Source organism: Xenopus laevis, chromosome 2L (assembly GCF_017654675.1).
Source record: "Xenopus laevis strain J_2021 chromosome 2L, Xenopus_laevis_v10.1, whole genome shotgun sequence".
In the NCBI taxonomy this organism is placed as follows: Eukaryota; Metazoa; Chordata; class Amphibia; order Anura; family Pipidae; genus Xenopus; species Xenopus laevis.
Genome location: NC_054373.1, coordinates 99,343,528 through 99,368,273, shown reverse-complemented (window position 1 = coordinate 99,368,273; position 24,746 = coordinate 99,343,528). Strand labels below are relative to the sequence as shown.

The window sequence follows — 24,746 nt, the reverse complement described above, 5'->3', positions numbered from 1 at the left end:
GATCTGTTATCTGAAAAGGAGTTGGGTTTTCTGGATTAGGCATTTTTTCTCTCTTACTGTAGATGTTATTAACCTATAACAAACAATCATTGAAAGAAAAAAAAAAAACATTTCCTGAACAGCTTAGCACCGTGGGCCATCCATATAACAAGCTATTTATCTATTATCCAGTACTCATTTTGTATATTTCCAATATATTTTGCTAAGCAAAAATGAAGACTTTCTATTTGCTCTGATGTACAAGGTATTCTCATTATGCATATAAATAGCCCGAGCCCAAGAATACCTTAGAATGAAAGTTGAAAGCCATACCTCACTTTTTAGAACTAAGGGAGAAAAACATAGCAACCAATCAAAAATTAGATTAAGTGTAAACATGGATTACTTTCACACAAATTTGCCTTTTTCAAGGACATATAATATGTGGTGGTGTATTGTAAGACAACTGTTTTTCATCCCAGTCAATTACAATTCCTTACATATGTCAGAGGCTCCACAATGGTAAATGCTGACCAGGAACATGCACACTAAAATCCAAGATCAGGTCATCTGTAAGAGCTTATGTATTGTTAAAGTATTCCTCAGTTTCCTTACTTATATTCCAGACAGTTAGGTTGGCCACTTTGCAAACTAACAAAATAGGTTCCATTATGACAGGGCACCCATGCATAAGTAAAAATTAAGATATTTGTTTGTTTTAAATTACTGCCACTAACAAAGAAGCGACGAAGTATACGAACTGGGTGGTGGATGGTTTAAACGTGTTTTTTTATAAACATATACATTGTATATGTTTTCTTCTTTTTGTTGTAAAACATTGTATTTTTATGTTATAATTTTCAGATCATGTTAAGGCGATGCAGACCTTCACTCTCAATGAAATTCTATCACGGATTTATTACTTCAGTTGCCATGATTATGTTGAACTGCTAGCACAAATTAACTTACTCCCAGACTTTCTTGCCAATCATCCAAAGGTAAATCATTATACCATTGTCTAATATATGTGAATGCCCAGCTTTGATAAATTAACGTGTTTTTTTTTACGTTCTGGTGCAGGACAAATAAGCAGCCAGCTTTTTTCAATTGCCAATACATTTAACAGATATTTTGCCACAGATCATAAATTGTGAGTAATGCTGGAAAAATTATTTTATCCCTGTTTAGAAGAGCTAATATTCTATGTTGCTAAAGGTAGACATTCTTTGTTATGTATGACTATTAAAGGTCTGAGAACAGGAAATATATATGCTGTGAATGTATTAGCACATAATATGTGAATTGTCCGTACTTTTAAAACCTGTCGTTTATGCAAAAATACATGTAGCTTCGTTTTTGTAATGTTTCCAGAATTGATCTTGATTATGAATTATTTAAAGGGGGACATAAAATGACAGATTTATCAAAATGTGAGTTTAGAGCTTAATAAATAAAAACATACCCATGTTCTATTCATTCCGATGCGATTTTAGAACCGTATTTATCAAATGGTGAGATAAAGGGGTGGTTCACCTTCAGAATAAAGTTAGTCAATGAATTCATGGGCATATATTATTCATTTTACTAATATACATTAATTAGCAAAAATGAACCATTACATAGTTAACTAACCCGAAAGACACGACTCTACTGCACTAAATCTTCTCAGACTGTCTCTTTCAGAAGGGTTCGCCGACACCACTCCACGGTCCTCCCCCCTCCCTTCAGTAAGATTTCGTTATCGCTACTGTGGGCTTACAGCTGCTTCAATCGCTTTGTGTGCCGACTCCTGCATTTCGTCTCCTTTCACAAATGCTGGGTGTCATTGATCCCGTGGCCTTCAGAAGACCACCCAGCTTTACAAACACTATATTTACTGCCCATCTTTAATATTTAAGCCACGGCCTTCCTTCTCACTTTGCAAAAAAAAGAAGCGTTTCCATCAAAGCTTTTCTTCTCTGACTAATCACGTGACATGGCTTTTGCCTGCTTGGCTCATTTGTTCAGACACAGACCAGATGGTAGTTTTCTGCGCAGTCACAGATCTGCTCCCCAACGCACTAACAGGGAATGTCGCTGACCCAGCGCATTAACAGAGAAGCGGCTGACAGTAGTCCACTGCCTAAGCGAGTAACAGACCCTTGTTAATACTGATGGTTGTTTGGGAGAACGGGTACTGGATGTTAGGTTATAAAGCTAAAGCGATGGCTATTTGCACAGACTCTGAGAATTGCCTTGCGCTATTGGAGAGCGGTTTCTTCTGCTAGCCAATCAGAGGCTAGTAACGGAAAAACTCCCACATGACACCTCCCCCTTTAAAACTTTCGCCTAAGCCTGTGTGAGATTACCAGCTTTTCGAGTGAATTTAAAATTGTACAGTTGGCAAAATGTACACAATTATTGCGAAAAATAGATTACCATGCTTAGGGGACTATAATCTTTTGTTTTTTGGGTAGCAGTGAAGAAAGGTGAACCCCTTTAAATACAATTTTAAAAATCCCATAAGAATGAATAGAATGTGGGTAAGTTTTTATTTATTAAGCTCTAAACTCACATTTTGATAAATCTGCCCCATAAAGTGTAGTTCGAAACTTGCTTTATAAGATGTTCTGTGTTTTAAATTATGTCAATCAACTATAAACCTTAAAATGATGAGTCGCTTTAAAAAAAAAAACATAATTTTCCATTGATATTGGCTCTTGTATCCATCTGTGTTGAAAGGAACATTAGGCATGTCTGACACAGTGCCAGGAAGTGGTCATCTTTTTGTAATCTATAAACTTCTTTGCAGGATCACCTATTGTTGAAATATAAAATTGTATGAAATGCCCGAAGTTGGAGCAGAAGCAGGCAACAAAGAGGGAATAGATGTTATAATATACAAACATTAGAAATTAAAAAAAATGTGCAGTGAAGATAAAAAGACAAGGCTCTAACCTAGAGACATTACTAAATACTTGCACAGCATAGCAGGGAACGCATGTCACTGGTGTGCTAAAAGCAAGCTCCAAAATAAAAAGATACCTTGAATAAACTCACAACTTAAATATTTTGGTAAAACACAACTAGACCTTTATTAAATAACCCCCTAGGTATCCAAATTCCATTAAAAAAAAAACCCTCAAACAGAATACCTCAGGTCCCAAGCAATCCAGATAATACATTCCATATATGTATTTTTGGAAAGTACACATTCAAATTTAATTAAAAATAAATTCAAAATGGGTGAATGTATTTCAACTCCAAACTATATTAAACATTCAAATATGAATGCAAAGAATTTTCCAAGCATATACCCAGATGCATAGGATTACAAAACTATGGGGCCGATTCACTAAGCTCGAGTGAAGGATTCGAATGAAAAAAATTTGAATTTCGAAGTATTTTTTGGGTACTTCGACCATCGAATTGGTTAAATTTGTTCGAATTCGAACGAAATCGAATGAATCGAACGAAAAATCGTTCGACTATTCGACCATTCGATAGTCGAAGTACTTTCCCTTTAAAAAAAACTTCGACCCCCTACTTCGGCAGATAAAACCTACCGAAGTCAATGTTAGCCTATGGGGAAGGTCCCCATAGGTTTGCTAACCTTTTTTTGATCGAAGGATTTTCCTTCGATCGTTGGATTAAAATCCTTCGAATCGTTAGAAAAAATCCTTCGATCGATCGAACGAACGTTTAGCGCTAAATCCTTCGACTTCGATATTCGAAGTCGAAGGATTTCAATTCGAGGGTCGAATTTCGAAGTATTTTTAACTTCGAAATTCGACCCTTAATGAATCTGCCCCTATGTGTCAAGTATTGACCCAAAAATACTTTAATTGCAAAACAAGTAAACTCTGGTTTTACATTCCTTTATTTTTTGTTTTCCCAAAATGTTATAGAGTTGTTGATTGACAATACTGCCAATTCAAATGCATTTTTATTGGTGCTTTTCCTGTTTTCCCAGATTTTACATCAAAATTGTAACTGTTTTTCAAAAATGCAGTTTTGCAAATTTGTAGCCCTTTTTCACAAGCACACAGAGTGACAGAAAGGTCTCTATATTAAAAGCAAACACATTTTTTGATGCCTTCAATCTTGCTTTGTCTTAGTTTAACAAAAAAAAAAATCTGTAGTGGGACAAACATATATTTAAAGTAGCCCTCATTGAGTATGGTATGCAATGTACCTCAGCCAGTTCCATAACCACAAACAGATTTAGGGATTGTTTACAAAATAGCATGAAAACATATTAAGATGTTACCATCCAGATAATCAACACTATAGTAACTAGGTAACAAAGAAAACCTTCACGGAAACCAGTAATGATCTCACTGCTTTATGGAAGCATAAAATAAATCATATCATAATCCATTATTATGGTCAGAGTTGCTTAGAAACTGTAAAACAGACATATCTATAGAAATGTAAAAGATTTAATTTATATGTACCGTAAGTAACACTAATATCTCTATAGTCTATCTATAGTACAAATTATCTTTTAAATGTGACGTTCTGCAGAAACCAGGATTACCTAGATCTTAAAAAGAAATATAAACAGACTATTACTTTAACTCATTAACAACAAAGTAAAATCTGCACTGCTGTTTAAAAAAAAAAACTTAAGAGTGCCTGGGATAGGAATCCTACTTTTTTGTTTTTATTCAAATGAATGAGGAGAAAGCATTGCTATGCAACATGCTGGTCCCAGAGTGACCATGGATACTGGCAGTTAAAGGGTTAATAGATTAAATACTGGTAAATTAATATTTAGGTTTTCATTTTGAACTATAAATAAATATAGAGGGTCTATCTTATAAATTATGGAAACTCCGGATTACACTTGTGCTTAAAGGAGAACTAAACCCTAAAAATGAATGACTAAAAATGCCTTATTTTATAACTTGAACTTATTGCACCACCCTAAATTTCAGCTTCTCAATAGCAGCAATGATCCACTTGTCGCAGGGGGGTCACCATGTTGAAAAGTGTCTGTGACACTCGCATGCTCAGTGGGCTCTGTTGTTTAGAAGTTAAACTTAGGGGTCATCACAAATTATCAAGCAGAAAATTAGGTTTCCCTGTAATATAAGCTAATGCTACGAGGTTGATTATTAAATGCTGATGCTGGTTGCACTGATTTCTGTGATGCAATGTAGTAATTATCTGTATTAATAAGCAGCCTTATATTGTGACTTCTATTCTATGTGTACTGTATATTTTGAGTGGGTCCCTAAACTCGGTAACTGACAGCAGCATGTGCAGTGAATCATCAGAAAAGAAGATGGGGAGCTACTGGGCACAGATCTTCCCTACTAAAGGGCTGTGGTTGCCTTGGGCTGGTACAGAAGCCCAAAACATAATGTACAAGATTTCTACCCTACATTTTTAGTTAAGCTTTAGTTCTCCATTAAACTTTTCTTAAATCTTAAGGTGGCTGGCTATACATGGGTCAATAAAAGCTGCCAACATACTTATTGGCCCTTATTGGTAGGTTATTGGCCTGTGTATGGGGCCCTCTGATGGGCTCCCCCAACCAATGAAGACATGCAAAATATTGATTGGACTAGTTTAAAAATCCAGATGGAGTGAGGGCCACTTTGGCTTGTTGATGTGGTCCTTGCTCCAACTGCCTGTATCTCCTTTGTTGTGATCCCAGCTTTAGAGTTTGTTCCTTATCCAGTTAGAAGTCATTGGTGATTAAACACATATTGCATCCTTATGTTGAAGAGCAAATCATAATGAACTTTGTTTTTGTGTGTGCTGCAGAGTACCTGGGATGGCCTGCCAGCTTATATGAAAATCTATTGTTAAAAATCACTGTTTGAACTAGACCATCTGAATTTCACAGAATAACAGATAATGACGAATGACATTGGTAGATATAGTGGTGTCATGTCTATGTGCTCTGATAAACTTTAATCACTCTTTACTGCTGTACTGCAAGTTGGAGTGATATCACCCCCCTCCCTTTCCCCCCCAGCAGCCAAACAAAAGAACAATGGGAAGGTAACCAGATAGCAGCTCCTAACACAAAATAACAACTGCCTGGTAGATCTAAGAACAGCACTCAATAGTAAAAACCCATGTCCCACTGAGACACATTCAGTTACATTGAGAAGGAAAAACAGCAGCCTGCCAGAAAGCATTTCTCTCCTAAAGTGCAGGCACAAGTCACATGACCAGGGGCAGCTGGGAAATTGACAAAATGTCTAGCCCCATGTCAGATTTCAAAATTGAATATGAAAAAAATCTGTTTGCTCTTTTGAGAAATGAATTTCAGTGCAGAAGTCTGTTGGAGTAGCACTATTAACTGATGCATTTTGAAAAAAACATGTTTTCTGATGACAGGATCCCTTTAAGAATTCTACTATTGAATATACTTTTAGCCTAAAGTTTAGGCCAAGAAAAAAGAACCTCGCTTTATAAGAGTCCTTCCAACACCAAACAAAGGCATTGTATTGATGCAGATTTGTTAACATTTTTATTGCACTTTGTTACTTGGGGGACTTTGTCTAGTATTATATAAATTGATTTTTTTTCTACTTGTGTATCTCCCTTTGTAATGTTAAGATTGCTTGTGTTATCTTTTTCATTGTGTTAATCTATGCCAGTGCACTAATTCAGTTATGGAAAATGTAACTCTAAGTAGAGAAAGTAAATTGGAAAAAGTGTTTTCTTAAGAGAGTAGTAATGATTGTTTATCAATAACAGAATTTTTTAATACCCTGGAATCATGGACTTTCTAAGTGCCCACAAGGCATAAAACTCGTAAGGCTTTTTTTGAGATTTTTTTTTTGCTTAAATGAATACTTTTTTAACTGCATCTATTAATGGAGTGTGGTCCAGTTTGTGCTAGCCTATCTTTAAATATGTACTCTTAATACATCTTCTAGGCAACAGTAGCACCCCTAAAGATATATTGGATCTAACTGTCATTCAAAATCAGCCTGCCAGCTCCTGCTTGAAGAGAATGAAGAAAGGCAGATGCTGAGAGGAGGATAGTGAAGAGCAACTTGAATATTCCAGAAATGTTTAACTGATTATATTTAGAAAACTTATTATTTCAGTACGATGAAGCTCATATTAATTTTTCATTTTCACAATAGTTCCCCTTTAATGATTCAGTGGAGGTCAATTTTAAAGGGACTCCTCATTGGAGCAATTGATTTTCCAAGTTTCCTTTTTATGATACGGGTATTAAATAGGTATGCAAAGATTTTTCCATTTAGTTTTAAGATTGTAAAATAGTCTCAATTAAATAACGATTTTCAGTTTCAACACATTAAAAGCAATATAGAGAATATGGAGAATAAAGTTATAATGTTGAGAGTTGTCTGTGCTCTTGGCTAATATAAGAAGGTACTTAAATATCTAGAGCTCATATTTGTAAGTGCTGCTGAGTAGCTGAATAGCTAAATAAAATCAGATAGATTAAAATCCAAATTTATCTTATTATTTTCTGAAATATACTCCGACCAAATCCACAAGGGTTATTTCCTTTTATTTATCAATACATTTTTGCCGAAACATTTCCATTGTGAAAATCGTATGGAAATTCGAATTGTACAAATTTTTTGGATTTTAGCCTGAAAACCAAATCTTCAGATTCTTGCATGAAACCCAGAGCAGATTAGGATATCTTCTGGACTTCTCCCATTGACTTATATACAACCTTGGCAGATCTGAGATGCCGTATTTTCAGATTCAGACTTTTTCCATCCTTGGGGTATAATAAATCATGAAAGATACGCATTCGGACTTAAATAACCCCCTAAGGTTTATGGTGTGTTCGCCTTAGGCAGGGATCCCCAACCTTTTAAACCCGTGAGCAACGTTCAGAAGTAAAAGAAGTTGGGAAGCAACACTAGCATGAAAGATGTTCTTGGGGTGTCAAATAAGTGCTGTGATTGGCCATTTGGTAGCCCTTATGTGGATTGTCAACCTACATTGAGGGTCTTTTTGGCAGTGCACCTGGTTTTTATGCAGCCAAAACTTGCCTCAAACCTGGAATTCAAAAATAATCACCTGCTTGGAGGACACTGGGAGCAAAATCCAAGGGATTGGAGAGCAACATGTTGCTCACGAGCTACTGGTTGGGGACCACTGACCTTAGGGCTATGAAACGGTGTTGTTTTAAAATCCAAGCAACGTTGCTATTTGCCTTCCTTTGCCATCAACCAAAGAAACTGGAGGCAAGATCTACCATCTTGTTGAACGCTTGAGTAGCCAGTGTTGAAAATGCTATAGCTGCTTTGATCTTAGATAACTTATTCTGTGTGATGTATGTTATATGGATGGCTTTTGTCTGTAGGCATCTGCAAAATAGGGCATGATTAATTCCATGTAATTGTTTTTTTGTAATTTTCATTTGTATGATTTCAGTGTTCCAGGATGATCACGCCTCTGCCTAGTTATGCAGTACAACAGTTTTAATTCTATTTTGACTAATTTATAGCTTTTAAAAATGTTCACATATAATAAATGTATATGATGGACTATTAAAATGCTTTCATATCCGCCAAATGTAGTTTTCCTAGTCACCCATGGCCAGCATTCACCAATGGGTTAACTGCCCTTCGGGCCAATGGACAGGACTTCCTCCAAAGTTAAAAGTCAACTCCTCCCCCCACTCACCTGTCTTTTTTTGTCCTGTCCGTGGTCAATGGATAATGGATGCAGGTCGTCGGTAATGCGGCCATTTATCCCAGCACTGGGGTTTTTTCTCTCAGCCTCTCTCTTTTTCCCCTCGTTTGCCTGCTGGAAGCCCAAATGCTCCCCTGTTAAGGGGTTAGCTAAGGGGGGCCGAAACTGGTGCAGGGGTGCCAGGAGGCCAGCCATACCTCCCCATAAGCGGGTTAGGTGGCGGGAGCGCAAGACAATGTGGAACAGGACAGCGTTCGACGCTGCTGTGTGGTGCGGCGGAAGCCAGGCGGACGCGCTCTGATGACGTCACTGGAGGCGCGCAGGCTTCGGATACCAGCCGCATCGCTGAACGAGGAAGCGATGAGTAGGGAGACATGCGCCACGGCTGGAAGCTGAGAGGCGCATAGTCAGACGATCCTTGCGCCCTTACATCCAAATAGGATATTGTGAAGAGTGGGTAAGCTGAAGCCTGGGGCGCCATGTTGGGTAAGGGCTGGGCAATCAAAGCCCTTGGCGCCAAAAGTATCAGGGGAAGGTCAGGGCCAGGCAGTATGCATAGGCATAAATAGAAGGTCCTGTGCTGCAGTTTTAGAGTTTTATGCTTTACAAGGCATCCTCTTTATAAGGGGTGTGTCAGGTAGGATCTTGCCCTTCCTGTTTCTGAGAAGTAAGCTGTGTGGCAAGCAGCTCGCGTATGGATCCTGGAATGCCGGGCAAACCACCTCACCCCAAGGGGAAAAGGTAAAAAAAAAAAAAAAAAAGGGAGAGAGAAAGAGAGAGTGTGATGCTTTAAAGAGGTAAACACTTTTTATTTCTGTTGTCATTTTGCAGCCTTCCTGCCGCTGAAAAAAAGGACAAGCCTCCAGAAAAGTCCAGTCCTATGACACAGAATCAAGAGGAAGCAGGGGTGTCACAAGTTCCAACATCCCAAGCTTTTACGGATTCCTTGGCGGAAGTGATAAAACAAGCAGTTGTACAGGGTTTCCAAGAAGTGTCGAATGTCAAGAAGAGACCGAGACATTCCTATACAAGGCCAACAGAATCTTTTTCGGATGTTTCAGAAGGCGAATTGTCTGACATTTCTGAGTTCCACTCATTTGGAGGTTCAGAGGAGGGGGAGATAGACTCTGAAGAGGAGTCAAGTTTGGATCTGGCTATCATAGAGCCATTGATAAAAGCAGTACGTCAAACATTGACATTTCCTTCAGAACCCTCGAAGCTATCCTCAGCAGACAGATTGTTTCCAGCATTAAAGAAAAGGTCGGCCTGTTTTCCAGTCCATGCTTCTATTAAAGAAATAGTAAAGTCGGAATGGAAGAAGACAGAGAAGAGACCTCAAACATCAGGAAAATTCCTAAAGAAATATCCCTTTGAAGAGGGGGAAGCAAAATTCTGGGATGCCACTCCTAAGGTGGATGCGGCAGTAGTGAGGCTTGCTAAGAGGACCACGTTACCCGTGGATGATGCGGCTGTATTTAAAGAACCGATGGAAAAACGAATGGAGTTCAATCTGAAAAAATCATATTGCGCAGCAGGGGCCGCGTGTAGACCGGCAGTGGCGCTGACATCGGTTTCTAGAGCCCTAAAACTCTGGCTTTCAGACATTGATGAAGCAGTTACGTCCAATGTAAAGAGACAAAGACTGCTGGAGATGGTGGCAGATTGTAAGGCGGCTGTTGAGTTTATCTCAGAAGCTTCAATAGACCTTGTACGCTTCACAGCGAGATCCATGGCACTGTCAGTAGCGGCAAGAAGGGCCTTGTGGCTGAAGCCTTGGGCTGCGGATGCATCTTCCCAAGTATAATTTGTGCCAGCTTCCGTTTGAGGGAGAAATGCTCTTTGGAGAGAAGTTGGACGCAATTATAAAGAAAGTGTCTGGAGGGAAAAGCGTCTTTCTGCCTCAGGACAGGAAGAATAAAAGAGGAAGATTTGAGCCTCCTTTCTCGAGAGATAAGGAAAGATTCTTTCGAGGGGCGAGACAATATAGACCGGGGAGAGAGTTCTCCAGACAGACATCATGGAGATCCGGTCGTCAAGTCCCCAGAGGGAATGTTAGAAGAACTAGTGTTTTTCCCACCTCAGCCTCTACCTCACAACGACAATGAGGGTGGATCGGCTCAGACGGCAGTAGGAGGCAGGTTGGCGTTATTTGCTCAAGTCTGGGCCGAAAATATCCAAGATCACTGGGTGTGCAGTACAATACAGGGCGGATTACGCCTAGAATTTGCAAGTCTGCCAAGAAAGCATCATTTTTTAGTTTCTTCTTTTCGAAACTCAGAGGAGAGTTATTCTTTAGTTCAAGAGTACATAGACCAATTGTTCAGGTCGGAAGCGGTCGAGATGGTACCGCAAGACGAAAGAACCGAGGGGTTCTATTCAAGGCTTTTCCTCGTAAAAAAAGCTTCAGGGGCCCTGAGACCAGTGTTGGATATGCGCAGGTTGAACAGATTCCTAATAAAGAGAAAGTTCAAAATGGAGTCCCTAGGCTCGATCATTCAAGCCGTCTCAGTAGGGGATTGGATGTCGAATATAGATTTAAAAGATGCATATTTCCATGTACCTATTTGCCCGGAGCACAGAAAATACCTAAGATTCGCAGTCGGCGAAATACATGTCCAGTTCAGGTGTCTCCCCTTTGGCCTGTCGCAATCACCAAGGGTTTTCACAAAGGTTCTGGTTGTGCTGATAGCAGAGTTAAGGAAAGAAGGCATATCAGTTTTTCACTATTTGGACGACATTCTGGTGACGGCAAGATCACAAATGGAAGCCGAAGTTCACACAAGAAGGGTGCTAGACTTCCTTCAGTTTTTCGGATGGGTCGTCAATATAGAGAAGAGCAACTTGTTCCCCACAAGATCTCTGACGTTTCTCGGGGCATTATTTCAGACAACACAGAATCTGGTAAGCCTACCAATGGAGAAACAAGAGAACATGATCCAAGCAGTTATGTTTTTCAGGAGTCAGGAGATCATAACAGTGAAACATTGTCTGAGGATACTGGGCTTGATGTCTTCAACTATACAAATGGTGAAGTGGGCAAGATGGCACTCGAGACCCCTGCAAAACTTCCTATTAAGAAAAGTGAGGAATCCCCAGTTAAATCTACACAAGAGACTGAGAATACCACAAGATGTAAAAGACAGTCTAGATTGGTGGTGCGTCCAAGACAATCTGGGAAAGGGTACGTACCTGGAAGAACCCAAGTGGACGGTCATAACGACCGATGCTTCAGGAACCGGTTGGGGGGCACATATGCAAGATCAGTGCGTTCAAGGCTTATGGAAGAGCAATCAAGATCCGGCAAATATTCTAGAGCTGAGGGCAATAGGCGAAGCACTTTCTTCCTTCACAGAGTTTTTACAAGAAAAGGATGTAAAAATCATGTCCGACAATGTGACAGCAGTAGCATATGTTCAGAAGCAAGGAGGTACCAGAAGTATGGCGTTGCTAAGGGAAGCAGAAAGGATCTTTCAGTTCGCAGAATCACGTTTAAGGAGTCTGACAGCGGTACATCTGCCAGGAGTAGAAAATCGAAAGGCAGATTTTCTGAGTCGAGTGTTTATAGATCCTGGAGAATGGAGCCTACACGGAGACATCTTCCGGGACCTAGTGGAGACATGGGGTCTTCCAGATATAGATGCTATGGCCTCAGATCAAAACAGGAAGTGTCAAGTCTTTTTTTCAAGGTTCCCGTGCAAGGGAGCAGCGGCCCTAGACGGCCTAACTCAAGATTGGTCCATAGGGTTGATCTATGTCTTCCCTCCGATCCCCCTCATTTGGAAGGTTCTGAAGAAAATAGATCAGGAATCATCGGAGGCTATAGAGGTGATTCCCTTCTGGCCGAGGAGACCATGGTTCCCACTACTTCGCAGGTTGGCGTGCTTTCGGCCCAGGAAGATTCCAGAATTTCCAGGATGGTTATCCCAAGGGATGATCCATTGTCAGGAAGGAAATCATCTATCCTTGATGGCCTGGAGGTTGAAAGGGAGAGGCTCAAGACTCATAATCTGAGCAATGAGGTTATTGATTTTCTTCTGAAATCAAGGAAAAATTCAACCTCAGCACAATATTATAAGATCTGGGAGAGATTTGTGCAGTTTTCAGTAGCAGGTGGTAGAGATCCTTCCGAGGTGTCGGCCTCTCTGCTGGTAGATTTCCTTTTTGCGGGGTATCAAAAAGGCCTTCACATAAACACGCTAAGGGTGCATGTTTCAGCAATTTCAGCATTGTCAGGAAGAAGTTGGGCGCTGGATCCACTAGTCCAAAGATTTTTTAATGCTTTGATGAGGATTAAACCATGTATTAAGAATATTTCCCCACCATGGGATCTTCCATTTGTGTTGGACACTTTATCTCGGGCTCCATTCGAACCACTGCAGGAGACTTCGTTGTGGAATCTAACCCTGAAAGTGGTGCTACTAGTAGCAGTGACGTCAGCCTGCAGGGTAGGTGAACTTTCAGCATTGTCTGCCAAAGAGCCCTTTACGACTATCTTTGAAGATAAAGTTATCTTGCGGCCTGCTTTCAAGTTTCTTCCTAAAGTCGTATCCAAGTTTCATATGGATTTGGAGGTGATACTTCCCTCATTCTGTCCATCTCCAAGGACGGAAAAAGAAAATCGTTGGCATACTCTGGATCTGGTCAGAGCAATTAAAGTCTATCTGGAAAGGACAGAAGACTGGAGGAAATCTGAGCATCTGTTTGTGATTCCTGGTGGCTTTAGGAGGGGCCAAGCTCCCTCCAAGAGGACCCTGAGCTCTTGGATAATAGCAGCTATTGCCAAAGCGTATAACACAGCAGGCAGGAAGGTTCCCCGGGGACTTAAAGCCCATTCCACGAGGGCATTGGCCAGTTCCTGGGCGATGGAAGCCAAAGCATCGCCAGAGATGATCTGTAGATCTGCCAGGTGGTCGTCAATCAACACATTTATAAAGCATTATAGATTAGATGTTTTGGCCTCGCAAGAAGCAAGATTTGGGAGAAAAGTCTTGCAATCAGTTGTACATTTCACTGAATAAATTTTTTTCTTTCACTGCATTTGTAGCGTATTCCCTCCCTAGTTTTTAGCTTTGTAGCTCCCATTGGTGAATGCTGGCCATGGGTGACTAGGAAAACAGGAAATTGTTTATTACTTACCGTAATTTCTGTTTCCTGGTCACCTTCCATGGCAGCATTCACCAGGGATTTCCCACCCTGTACGGACAAGCTTATTACCAAGACAGGTGAGTGGGGGGAGGAGTTGACTTTTAACTTTGGAGGAAGTCCTGTCCATTGGCCCGAAGGGCAGTTAACCCATTGGTGAATGCTGCCATGGAAGGTGACCAGGAAACAGAAATTACGGTAAGTAATAAACAATTTCCTGTTTTAGTCTTATATGTTAAAAAAAATAGGCTGTTTTAATGGCTCAGTTTGTTTTTGCAAAATAGTTTACATGCAAGTAAAACAAAGAAAGCTGATGGAAGTATTCCCATGATATGAATAAACCCAGTAACATCCTTTGAAAATATGTTCTGCCTACTGTTAGTAGGACATTTAGTTTTTATAAATATTATTAAACAGTATTATTAAATGATATACATAGAGCACAAATTAGGTTGCTCTGACTTGGACCCTATACTTTTCCCATCACTTTCTTTGCCACCCCTTATTCATTTCATAATGACACCTTCTTCAGATTATAATGCAGGGCTCCTTATCCCTTCACACTGGTAAGAAAAACTATTTAAAATGCAAACGATTAGAATTCACAAGGATCGACTCAAACGCAGCTTTACTGCTCAAACTTTAGTGTTTTATTGTTTTAACACAACATATTTCGAGTCTTGTATGACTCTTTGTCAAGTCGCTTGACAAAGAGTCATACAAGACTCGAAATATGTTGTGTTAAAACAATAAAACACTAAAGTTTGAGCAGTAAAGCTGCGTTTGAGTCGATCCTTGTGAATTCTAATCGTTTGTATACTTAAGTAGCACACACGGCGGAGGTGCATCACTTGGAATTCAACCTTAATTGAAACTGCATGCGGTTAGAGGTAACAGCAACTCATATTTATTTGTATATAAAATGCAAATCAAGCAAGAAGATGTTAGTGTAGTATACTCAAATGCACAAATTATATTTTGATTAAAATATATATAATATTTTATTTTCTAGGAGTTCAGAAACCATTGGAAGACTGTATACTGAATGTTTTCCCATACAGAAAATGGTTTATGTTGTTAGCTGTTACCCTGTGCCACCTTGTTCTCTGTATAAATGCTGTGCTTAGACTGTAACCTTTGTATACTTTTTTGTGACTTGCTTCATATTCTTGTAAGGTCTTTCATAAAGTTATATATAAATATATATATATATATATATATTACTTTGTTATAGGTTAAAGTTATCCTGATTGACAGCATTGCCTTCCCATTTCGTCACAGTTTTGAAGACTTTTCTTTGAGAACACGACTACTAAATGGTTTTGGGCAGCAGCTCATCAGTTTGGCCCATGATCACAACTTAGCAGTAAGTACACAAGAAATAGTAAATGGACTTGTAATGTTCATGGAAGGCCTGTGTTTTTGTCATATGAAAATTGCTGATTCCAGCGACAACTATTGCAGATCTATATATAGGTATTTGTGAAAGGTCAACTAGTTGAGTGCATTGTTATAACTTATGTTTTCATTATATTGTCATATTTTGGTAAAGAATGGTAAAAAACATGTACTAGTAGCACTAAAGTTTAACTGCATTTGTGTCCTTTAGAGTTATTAAAACTGGTTAAAAAATTGTGTAATAACACAGAGGATGAAAAATAGAACACACAAATGCAAGAAAAACCTATCCTGAAGGGTTTGTTCACCTTTAAATTAACTATTAGTATGGCAGAAACATTGATATTCTGAGACAATTTGCACTTGGTTTTCATTTTGTATTTTTTGTTTTTAACTTAAAAAAGTGTAACTTTTTGTTTAGTGGCTTTCAATTTGGCATTTTATCAGCTATCTGGTTGCTTTATTTTTACTACCTGGCCTTGTTTACCTTCGCAACAAGGCAGTGGTTTTTAAAGAGAGCATGGAATATGAATAGAAGAGTGACTGAATTGAAAGATAAGTCTACAAAGTAACAATAATGAAATTTTAAGCTCACAGAGCACAGAGATATTTGGCTGCCAGGGTTAGTGACCCTCATTTGAGAGCTGGAAAGATGTAGACTAGGAAGGCAAATAGTGCAAAAACTATAACAAAAAATCCTTTTAAGATGGTAAAATGTAGTATGCCAGGGAATGTGGTTGTATGCTGTAAATTTCAAGTCTTTGTGCTAAACATACATCCTGCACATCCCATCTCATAGAATATACAGTAGAGCCCCCATTTTATGTTTTTTCAGTGACCAGAAAAAAATGGTGTTAAAATACGGAAAAATTAAACATCAGGGAATGCATTGTGTTTTTCATTTCGTGTAAAACAAGGGAAGGGGAAAACTTATATCAGGTTATGTAAGCCAAAACGACCTTAGTGCCTAGAATGCTGTGTAGATACTGGTGAAGGATAGCACCAAAGATATAACCTTACAACAAAACAGAATAAATAAATTCATCTGGTCCAACAAACCACCACGCATAAATAAACGTACCATGTATAGATCTCCTATAAGCAGTGGGATAGGACTACCGAATTTACTATAAAAGCAGCAAAACGTTCCCAGACTACGCAATGAAATGATTGGTACAACTGGAAGTATTCCTGGCTCACTCCACAGAATTGACATCCTACTTATGGATGGATAAAAAAGCAGGTCAAATCCTTCCCGATAAAGACACACCATATAAACATGGCATGATATTTTATAGAAATTCCACCTAGTTCAGAGTAAGAGTACCTTAATACAAATCCATAATAACCCACTTTTCCCTCCTGGTTATGCAATCCCCACATATCTATGGTGGAAAGACAATTACATTAACAGGGTGCAAGACATGCTCTTATCTACTGGAATTAAATCATTGCAGTACATGCAATTCACACAAAATCTCCATGAGAAGGAGACTTATAGATTTTCTTAACTCTACCACTTTATCAAGTCGATACATCCTTTAGGAACCGACCACCTACATTACTTAAAACATGTTGTCAATGAGCGGGGAAGCTTAAAGGGGAACTAAAGTCTAAAATAAAATAATGCTAGAAATGTTGTATTTTGTATACTAAATATGAACATGAACTTACTGCACCAGAAGCCCAATTAAACAAATGATATAGGCTTTCAAAGTTGGCAGCAGGGGGCTGTCATCTTGTAACTTTGTTTGCAATCTTTGCAAGACCAAGACTACTACGCACATGCTCAGTGTGGTCAGGGCTTCAGTTGGGAGGTTAAGTTTAGGGATCATCATAAATTATAAAAACAGCAAATAATATTTGCCATAGAAGCCAAAACAGCAAGACTGATTAATAATCCGAATATGCAGACTGCACTGGGTCTGTGGATACAAATCTCTACACGGTAGCCCGCTGCTCTACAGGGAAACAAACAAAGTGTTAGAGTTCTGGGAAGTATGATGGTTTTCCCTGCAGAGCAAGTAGGGACTGTCAGCAGTCAGAGCAAGTAAAACAAATGGGGAATTTCAATGCATACAGTCAGATTTCTTATAAAAACGGCAGACATTTTTCAATTAAAGTATATTGGAGATGGATTTCTTTTTCATTAAAGTTAAAATGGGATTTTATTTTTTTTGACTTTACATCCCCTTTAAGGGAACTCTTTCCCTCCTATATAACAAATTATATCTTTTAATACTGAGGACCCCTTGAAATATATGATCGATTGGGAAGCAGATATAGGACAACCAGTTTCCCAACAAGAGTGGAATTTAAAGGAATTGTTCAGTGTAAAAGTAAAAACTGGGTAAATAAATAGGCTGTGCAAAATAAAAAGTGTTTCTAATATAGTTAGTTAGCCAAAAATGTAATGTATAAAGACTGTAGTGATTTGATGTGTAACATATCAGTCTGAACACTACTTTTCAGCTCTCTTGGTTTACACTGACTGGTTACCCTGGTTACCAGACAGTAACCAATCAGAGACTTGAGGGGGGGGGGCACATGGGTAATTTCTGTTGCTTTTGAATCTGAGCTGAATGCTGAGGATCAATTGCAAACTCACTGAACAGAAATGTACCATGTGGCCCCCCTTCAAGTCGCTGACTAGCTCAGAGTTATAGAGCTGAAAAGCAGGAAGTTGGATTCTGGCTGTTTTATTAGACATCTGTTCACTCCAGCCTTTATATATTACATTTTTGGCTAACTAACTATATTAGAAACATTTTTTATTTTGCACAGCCTATCTATTTACCCAGTTTTTATTTTCACACTGAACTGTTCCTTTAATCTGGGATACCATTTCAAAAATCTCTCCAAATACGGCTATAAAAGAATCCGTATACAAGGTGATGATTCGTTGGTACACACTCCAGCTAGGAAACATAGATATGATCCTTCCACTTCTTGTACTTGTTTTAGGGGATGTACAGATATTGGAGATATACATATCTGATATAAACACAACTGGTGGACATGCCCCGTAGCAGTTCAATATTGGGGGTTTTAACAAACCCATTGCTTTAGATGCTCACTTAGCATTACTAGCTCTTCCCACTAAAGTGCTCACTAAAACTCAAAATAATGTCTTGGGACAAATTTTAGCTGGCAAAGCAATGCTTACAACTGTCTATTGAGTTCATCTCATCTCTATATTTTACCAACTCTGAACTATTAATGTTTGCTCCATTATTAAAAAGTATAAAAAATCCTAATTTCTGATGAACTATCTGAAAACAACTGAATTGAAAATAAGTGTTGGAAGCTTGAACATCCCGTTTAATATTATTATGTAGTTCCTTTCCAGAGGAAATAGAAGTATATGTGGGTTCACTAGAGCAAGGTGATCATGATACAAAGAGGAACCATTATTTGAATACTGTCCTGCAAACAAGTGTTGCAGTTGTATCATTTGTATTGTTTTTTAGGCATTCAACCAAAGGAAACCACCTTACAACGGTCACAAGTAGATAATGGAAAGTAATTGGAAAAAGTCTTTATTTCTGGGTAACTATCTGAAACCAACTGAACTGCAAAAGTGTTGGAAGGTGAAAAAAACTTCGAAATTCGACCATCGAATTGCAATAGTTCGATATTCCAAGTCAAAGTTTTTTTGATCGAATATGGCTATATTAGATCAAAGTAAAATCGTTCGATCGATCGATTAAATCATTTGATTCGAACGATTTAATCGATTGATCGAATGATTTTTTTTTTTTAAAAAAAATTGACTTCTAAAAACTTAGCCAAATGTTAGCTATAGATTCTAGGAGGTCCCCATAGGCTAACATAGCAATTCGGCAGGTTTAAGGTGTCAAAGTTTTTTAAAGAGACAGTACTTAGATTTTCGAATGGTCGAATATTCAAAAATTTTAAAGTTGAATTTGGCCTATTCGATTGTCGAAGTACCAAAATATTACTTTGAAATTCAAAGTTTTTCAATTTGAAAATTCACTTCGAATTCACTTCGACCTTTAGTAAATGGGCCCCCTAGTTGTAATATTAGTGTGTAGGCAGCCACCTCAGGTCATTTTGCATGGTCATGTGCTTTTAGAAAAAGCCAGTGCTGCACTATGGAACTGTTTTCTGACAGGCTATTGTTTCTTCTACTCAATGTAACTGAAGGAGTCACAGTGGGACATGGGTTTTTACTATTGGGTGCTGTTCTTATCTACCAGGGAGCTGTTTTGGTTACCTTTCCATTGTAGTAATGAGTGACTGAAGTTTATCAGAGCACAAGTCACATGACTGGGGGCACCTGGGAATCTGGAAAAATGTCTAGCCCCATGTCAGATTTCAGACATATTAAAAAATATGTTTCCTCTTTCGTAAAAGGGATTTCAGTGCAGAAAAAACATGTTTTCCCATTACAGTATCCCTTTAAAGTTGTTCATTCAAGGTATATAAAACTCCTAAAATTCAATCTTTGACAAATAACCCCCATAGTCTACTAAAAACATTATATTAATATTTAATTAAACCCAATAGGATGGTTTTGCCTCCAATAAGGATTACTTATATTTTAGTCGGTATCGAGTACAAGTTACTGTTTTATTATTACAGAGAAAAGGGAATTTTTTTTTGAAAAATGTGTAATATTTGATTAAAAGGGACTCTATTGTACATGGCCTTCCCGTAATTCAGAGCTTTCTGAATATTGGGTTTCTGTATAACAGATCCCATACCTGTATCAAGATTCTGTAGCTCCAACAATAGGCAATATGAAAAAATCTTTATATTGTGCCCAGGGAATTGCGCAATGAAGGAATTAACAGCACAACATACTGTACCTTATTAGTTTTGTAATGTTGTATATAAGAGTGATGCTTGTGCATATTTTCTGGAATTGAGCCAGTTTATTTTAGCTGAAGAAACAACATCCAAGTTGTCTTGCCTTATTGGGTATTGCAGATTCAGCTGATGTCTGCCTTATTATATTACTTCTTTCAGATTCTATTTTATTTGTATAATGTATTTATTGTTCCAAAGATAATAGCGTGGCAGGATTTCAAATGACTAATGCTGGGGTTTGGGCTGTTGAGCTAGGGCTACAAGAAATAATGCTAGACTGCATTCTTAGAATACTGTCTGCTGAAAGAAATTGCACACCCATAGTGCCAGGACATTTAGGGGGTTATTTATCAAAGTTCGAGTTTTGAGATGCTTTCTACCTCGAATAAACTCAAATGTTTGCTTATTAATGAAAAAAAGCCAAATGTAAAAAAATGGTTTGAATGCAATTGGGGGTAAAAATCAAATACCTCAAGTTTATCGAGTTATAGGCTAAAAAAAAACACCTTAAAAAAAATCCAGAAATCATGAAGGCAAAAAACATATTCAAAAGGGACCTCTGCCATTGACTTCTACATGACCTTGACAGGTTTTATCTGGAGTATTTTCAGATTTGGGCTTTTAGTAGCTTCGGGGCATAATAAATCGTGAAAAATGTGTTTCGTTTCTTTTACCCAAAAAAATCAAGTTTTTTTTTTCTAGTGAAACTATAGAAATCACAACTCGACCTTTGATAAATACCCCCTTAAAGAGCTATTTGGCCAGAAGAAATATTTTTGTGCTAAACATGTTTTGAGTCATGTGAATAAAAATACTGATCTAGAACATAAGTGCAAGGTAGATAAGTACAACGTAGATATAAGTACAAGGTACTCTTTTATTATTACAGAGAAAAAAATATTTTTACAATTTAATTTTTGCTCATAATGGGCTCTATGGGAGTTGGCCTTTCTGTAATTTGGAGCTTTCTGAATAACGGGTTGCAAGATACAGTATTCCTCCCCTTTATTTATGTGTGGCAGATATTCCATAGCTAGTGGTACCACACTGCAGCATTCTGCTTCTTTCTGTTGAAAACATCTACAGGTATGGAATCTGGTTATTATAGAAGTGTTTTGGGGTGAATTTTTCCAGAGAGACAAATGTACACCCAAAGTTTCCTTGTAAGGCAACTTCAGGTGACTTCAAAAAACAAAGCACTGCTTACGTTTTCCCTTCCGCGATTAACTTTATTGCTGGAAGGGAAATAATTTCAGGGAGATTTGTATCCCGCAGTAGCTCAAATTTAAACGCAGGCAACATATCTCCCAGTATGCCATTACCCTTCGCTATCCAATTAACTTAGACTGCAGATGAATGATTCTTATAGACTGTGTATATTTGTCATTACTAATCAGGCAGGCATAGGTTATCTCTGTATATCAGCTTTTTCTGAAGAAGACAGACTTCAAGAAGAGATGTGCATAAAGTGTCTTTGTATATATACAATCTTTTTATGCTGCCATTTCTTGTTGATGGAGGACAATTCTAAATATGGAGATAGATGTAGAACCTCAAAACAAATTAGGGACATCAATCAGAATGTTTTGAGTGGGTACCAGAAAGTTTAAAGACATTTAAATGTGTTTAAATGGAGTTTGATGGAGAACTAAGTTTGCTGTTGTAGCAAAAGAGTAATACAAATAAAAGAAATAGTAGCTATAGTGGACCGATCAGATTGCTTACTGGATACTTAAGGTTACTATACCTCATGTATATTTATATATATCAGGCTCTCTGTCTAGTCAACTCTTAAGCTGGCAGTGTCCATATTTGCACTATAATGAATACATAACTGGTAAGAGTTTTTTACTAAAAATGACTGGAAGTCAAGTCAGGATGTTTGGTGTGGGTTTTTTTTTTTTAAATTTATGCTGTAATATTTCTTGTCATCAAGAGAGGTAGATTATCTATGTTCTTATTGGGCACATTTATGCATTAGATTGAGTATCTATAATAATTCAGCAAGTAGCTGGGGGTTCTTATTTGGTAAACAATTTGGATATCTGCTTGGCATTCCTTCACCGTATAAAGGCATTATGTATGTCTGAAGAAGGGGTCCTCTCAAAAGGCTTGTTAGGTATTTCTTGTGCTCTGCAGATACATGCAGCATGGCTTTGTCTGGGCTACCAAAAAATCTCTGTTTCTCCAACATACATAATGTATGTTGTATAAGAGCATGTGAAATCCTTATATTTTACAACAGGGGATATATTACTTTTTAAAATGCTTCATTGAGAATTGTTGCTTACAGAATGTTTGTGACTTGTTTCTGACTGTATTTTATAGTGAATACTATAGCCCCAGTTGCAGTATAAAAGGATATTATAAATCACTGAAGCTTTTATACAAGTCATGGATCTTTTTATATCCTCACAAAAGGGGTACATAATTTATTATAATACATGTTTCAATGAGTTTACATCACTAAGCATAGATGATAACTGATTACATCTTTTCACATTATTTCACATACATTATTTCACCGTCACTTCATGTAATATGGTTATTTTGTGTATTGTACTGCCGTGCTGTTGTTTTTTATATTTTATACAATCTTCACTCACTGTCACTTATGTAAATAACATGGTTCATCTTGCACTACATCTGCTCTGCTGCTATACTTAATTTAACAGTTTTCTTAATATTCTTATTTTTTTATTTTTTTTATTTTATTGTGTTGCTTACCATATCTGTTCCTGTACCTGATGTGTTGAGGATTGACAACAGGCATTGGGACAAAATAAAATGTTAACCTTAATGCAGGGTATAATTAAATAGTAATACTTCTTAACACTTTTATGGTACATTTGGAAAGTCAGTGTTATCAATGTATTATCAAATTAATTTTAAACAATTAATATCAATTATTTTAATAGAATTCAATTATATTTAATATAAATATTCATTATTATTCAGATCCTTTACATTGTAAACTCTTGTTAGCATGGTCCTCTAACCCCATTTTTATTCTGTAATTCTTGTTTGTTAAATTATTGTAATATCCCTGTTTGTTATAAATTAGTGTAACACCCTGCATAACTTGTTGATGCGATATATTTAAATAAATATATCATGATGATGTATTATTCTACCACATTCTATCACATTACACCAACTCAAGATATTTTCTAGTTATTTCGCATTAACGTTCCCATTTAACACCACTTTTCAGGCACTGATGAATCCTGGTTTCTAGGTGTGGGCAAACATAAGACTTTTTATTACATTATTTCAATATTTTTATTGATTACAACAAAAAGAAATGCAGTGCAATACAGGTATGACATTGATCAGAAAGTACAGCATTACACCAATTCTGTTCCATACAAATCCCATCATAACCTAGTATTACTATAAACAATAAGCGTCAAACGCTTCATGATAGAAACAGTCAAGAAACGTCGCTCTAACAAATGACAAAACCTAGTATTGAAATTACAAGATTCATACACTTAAAGGAGTAACACGGTAAAGTAGTACTTAAATACTCAAAAGAGCTACAGGAGGGTCAGCCCCATATCTATATGCCAGCCAAGGAGACCAAACCGCAAAAAATTTTGGTGGGAGTCCAATAAGATACTGGATAGTTTCTCTTGACCCATAATCCAGTCAATTTTGTTTTTGGTAGCGACAAAAGAAATTTGTTTGGTTTTCCATGACTTTGCAATCGTCTGTTTCGCGACAGTCATTATGGAAAGAACTAATTGGAATTGACTATGGGATAATGAATCTAGCTTCTTACACAAAAGGGCTCTACTAGGATGTTTAGGGATGGAAATATTGAAAATAGAAAAAATCATATTATAGATCCTAGTCCAGTATCTTAGGGCTATTGGACTTTGCCACCATACATTAAACATGGTCCCCTTTTGGCCGCAGCCCCTAAAACATCTATCTGTTACTGTAGGGAAAATTTGAGCTATTCATGCAGGAACCAAATACCAGCGAAATAGAACCTTATAGTTGGCTTCCAATAAAGCAACGTTCCTAGAGGATCTTCTCACATTACTCCATATCGATTCCCAGTCATCAAGACTCATATGATAGTCCATATCCTTGTGCCATGCCTGTATATAGGTTAGATGTTGACAATCTGTAAGTTTAAGGAAATTACTGTAGAGAAGTGAGACTACTTTCCGTGCTTTAGGGGCTTTACAACACCAAAATTCAAAAAAGGTACGCGTTCTAACCCCTTCCCGAGGAGAGTCCCATAGAGAACGAACAAAATGTAAAAGCTGGCAGGCCCTAAAACGTTCATATAAAGGAACATTATATTTAGTAATCAAATCTTGCATGGTATATGGACCAGATAGAGAAAGTAAATGTTCAGGGGTCAAAAAACCTTGGGTGATCCACCATTTAAAGGCCGTTTGGTGAAGACCAGGAGGAAACAACGGGTTTCCAAACAAAGGGGCAGCTGGTAACCTTAAAGATTTCAAGGTGAATCGATCACATACATTGTCCCAAGTTCTAAGTGTATGCCGTAAGCAAACGCTACCTATGTTAGGCCTAGTGCCCTGCTATTGTTTTACTAGGTATTTAAAGGGCATGTAAAGGCAAAAAAATTAAATCCAATTTTTACTTTTTTAATGAAAAAGAAACCTTTCTCCAGTATACTTGAATTAAAAAATGTGTACCATTTTTATAAGAAACCTGACAATGAAATTCTCCCTTCATTTACTGTTGTGGATAGGAATTGTCAGACGGTCCCTAACTGCTGG

At 37.7% G+C, this 24,746-nt stretch overlaps 1 protein-coding gene across 6 annotated transcripts in view; it reads left to right on the top strand.

Annotated features, from left to right (window-relative positions):
• The window catches only part of rad51c.L (RAD51 paralog C L homeolog), a 43,714-nt gene that overhangs the window by 9,604 nt on the left and 9,364 nt on the right, over positions 1–24,746 (top strand). The window contains exons 4-6 of one of the 6 annotated variants that reach the window (XR_005965463.1): positions 844–977; positions 1,060–1,129; positions 14,987–15,121. Coding sequence is in view for 4 of the 6 variants with exons in the window: in XM_018246904.2 (XP_018102393.1) it covers positions 844–977; positions 14,987–15,118 (266 nt within the window). In the remaining 2 variants the exon portion in view is untranslated. Of the gene's footprint in view, positions 1–843; positions 978–1,059; positions 1,130–1,662; positions 3,335–14,986; positions 15,122–24,746 lie in introns of those variants that run through there. The other 5 variants (XR_005965464.1, XM_018246904.2, XM_041582243.1 and 2 more) reach the window with 5 other exon arrangements.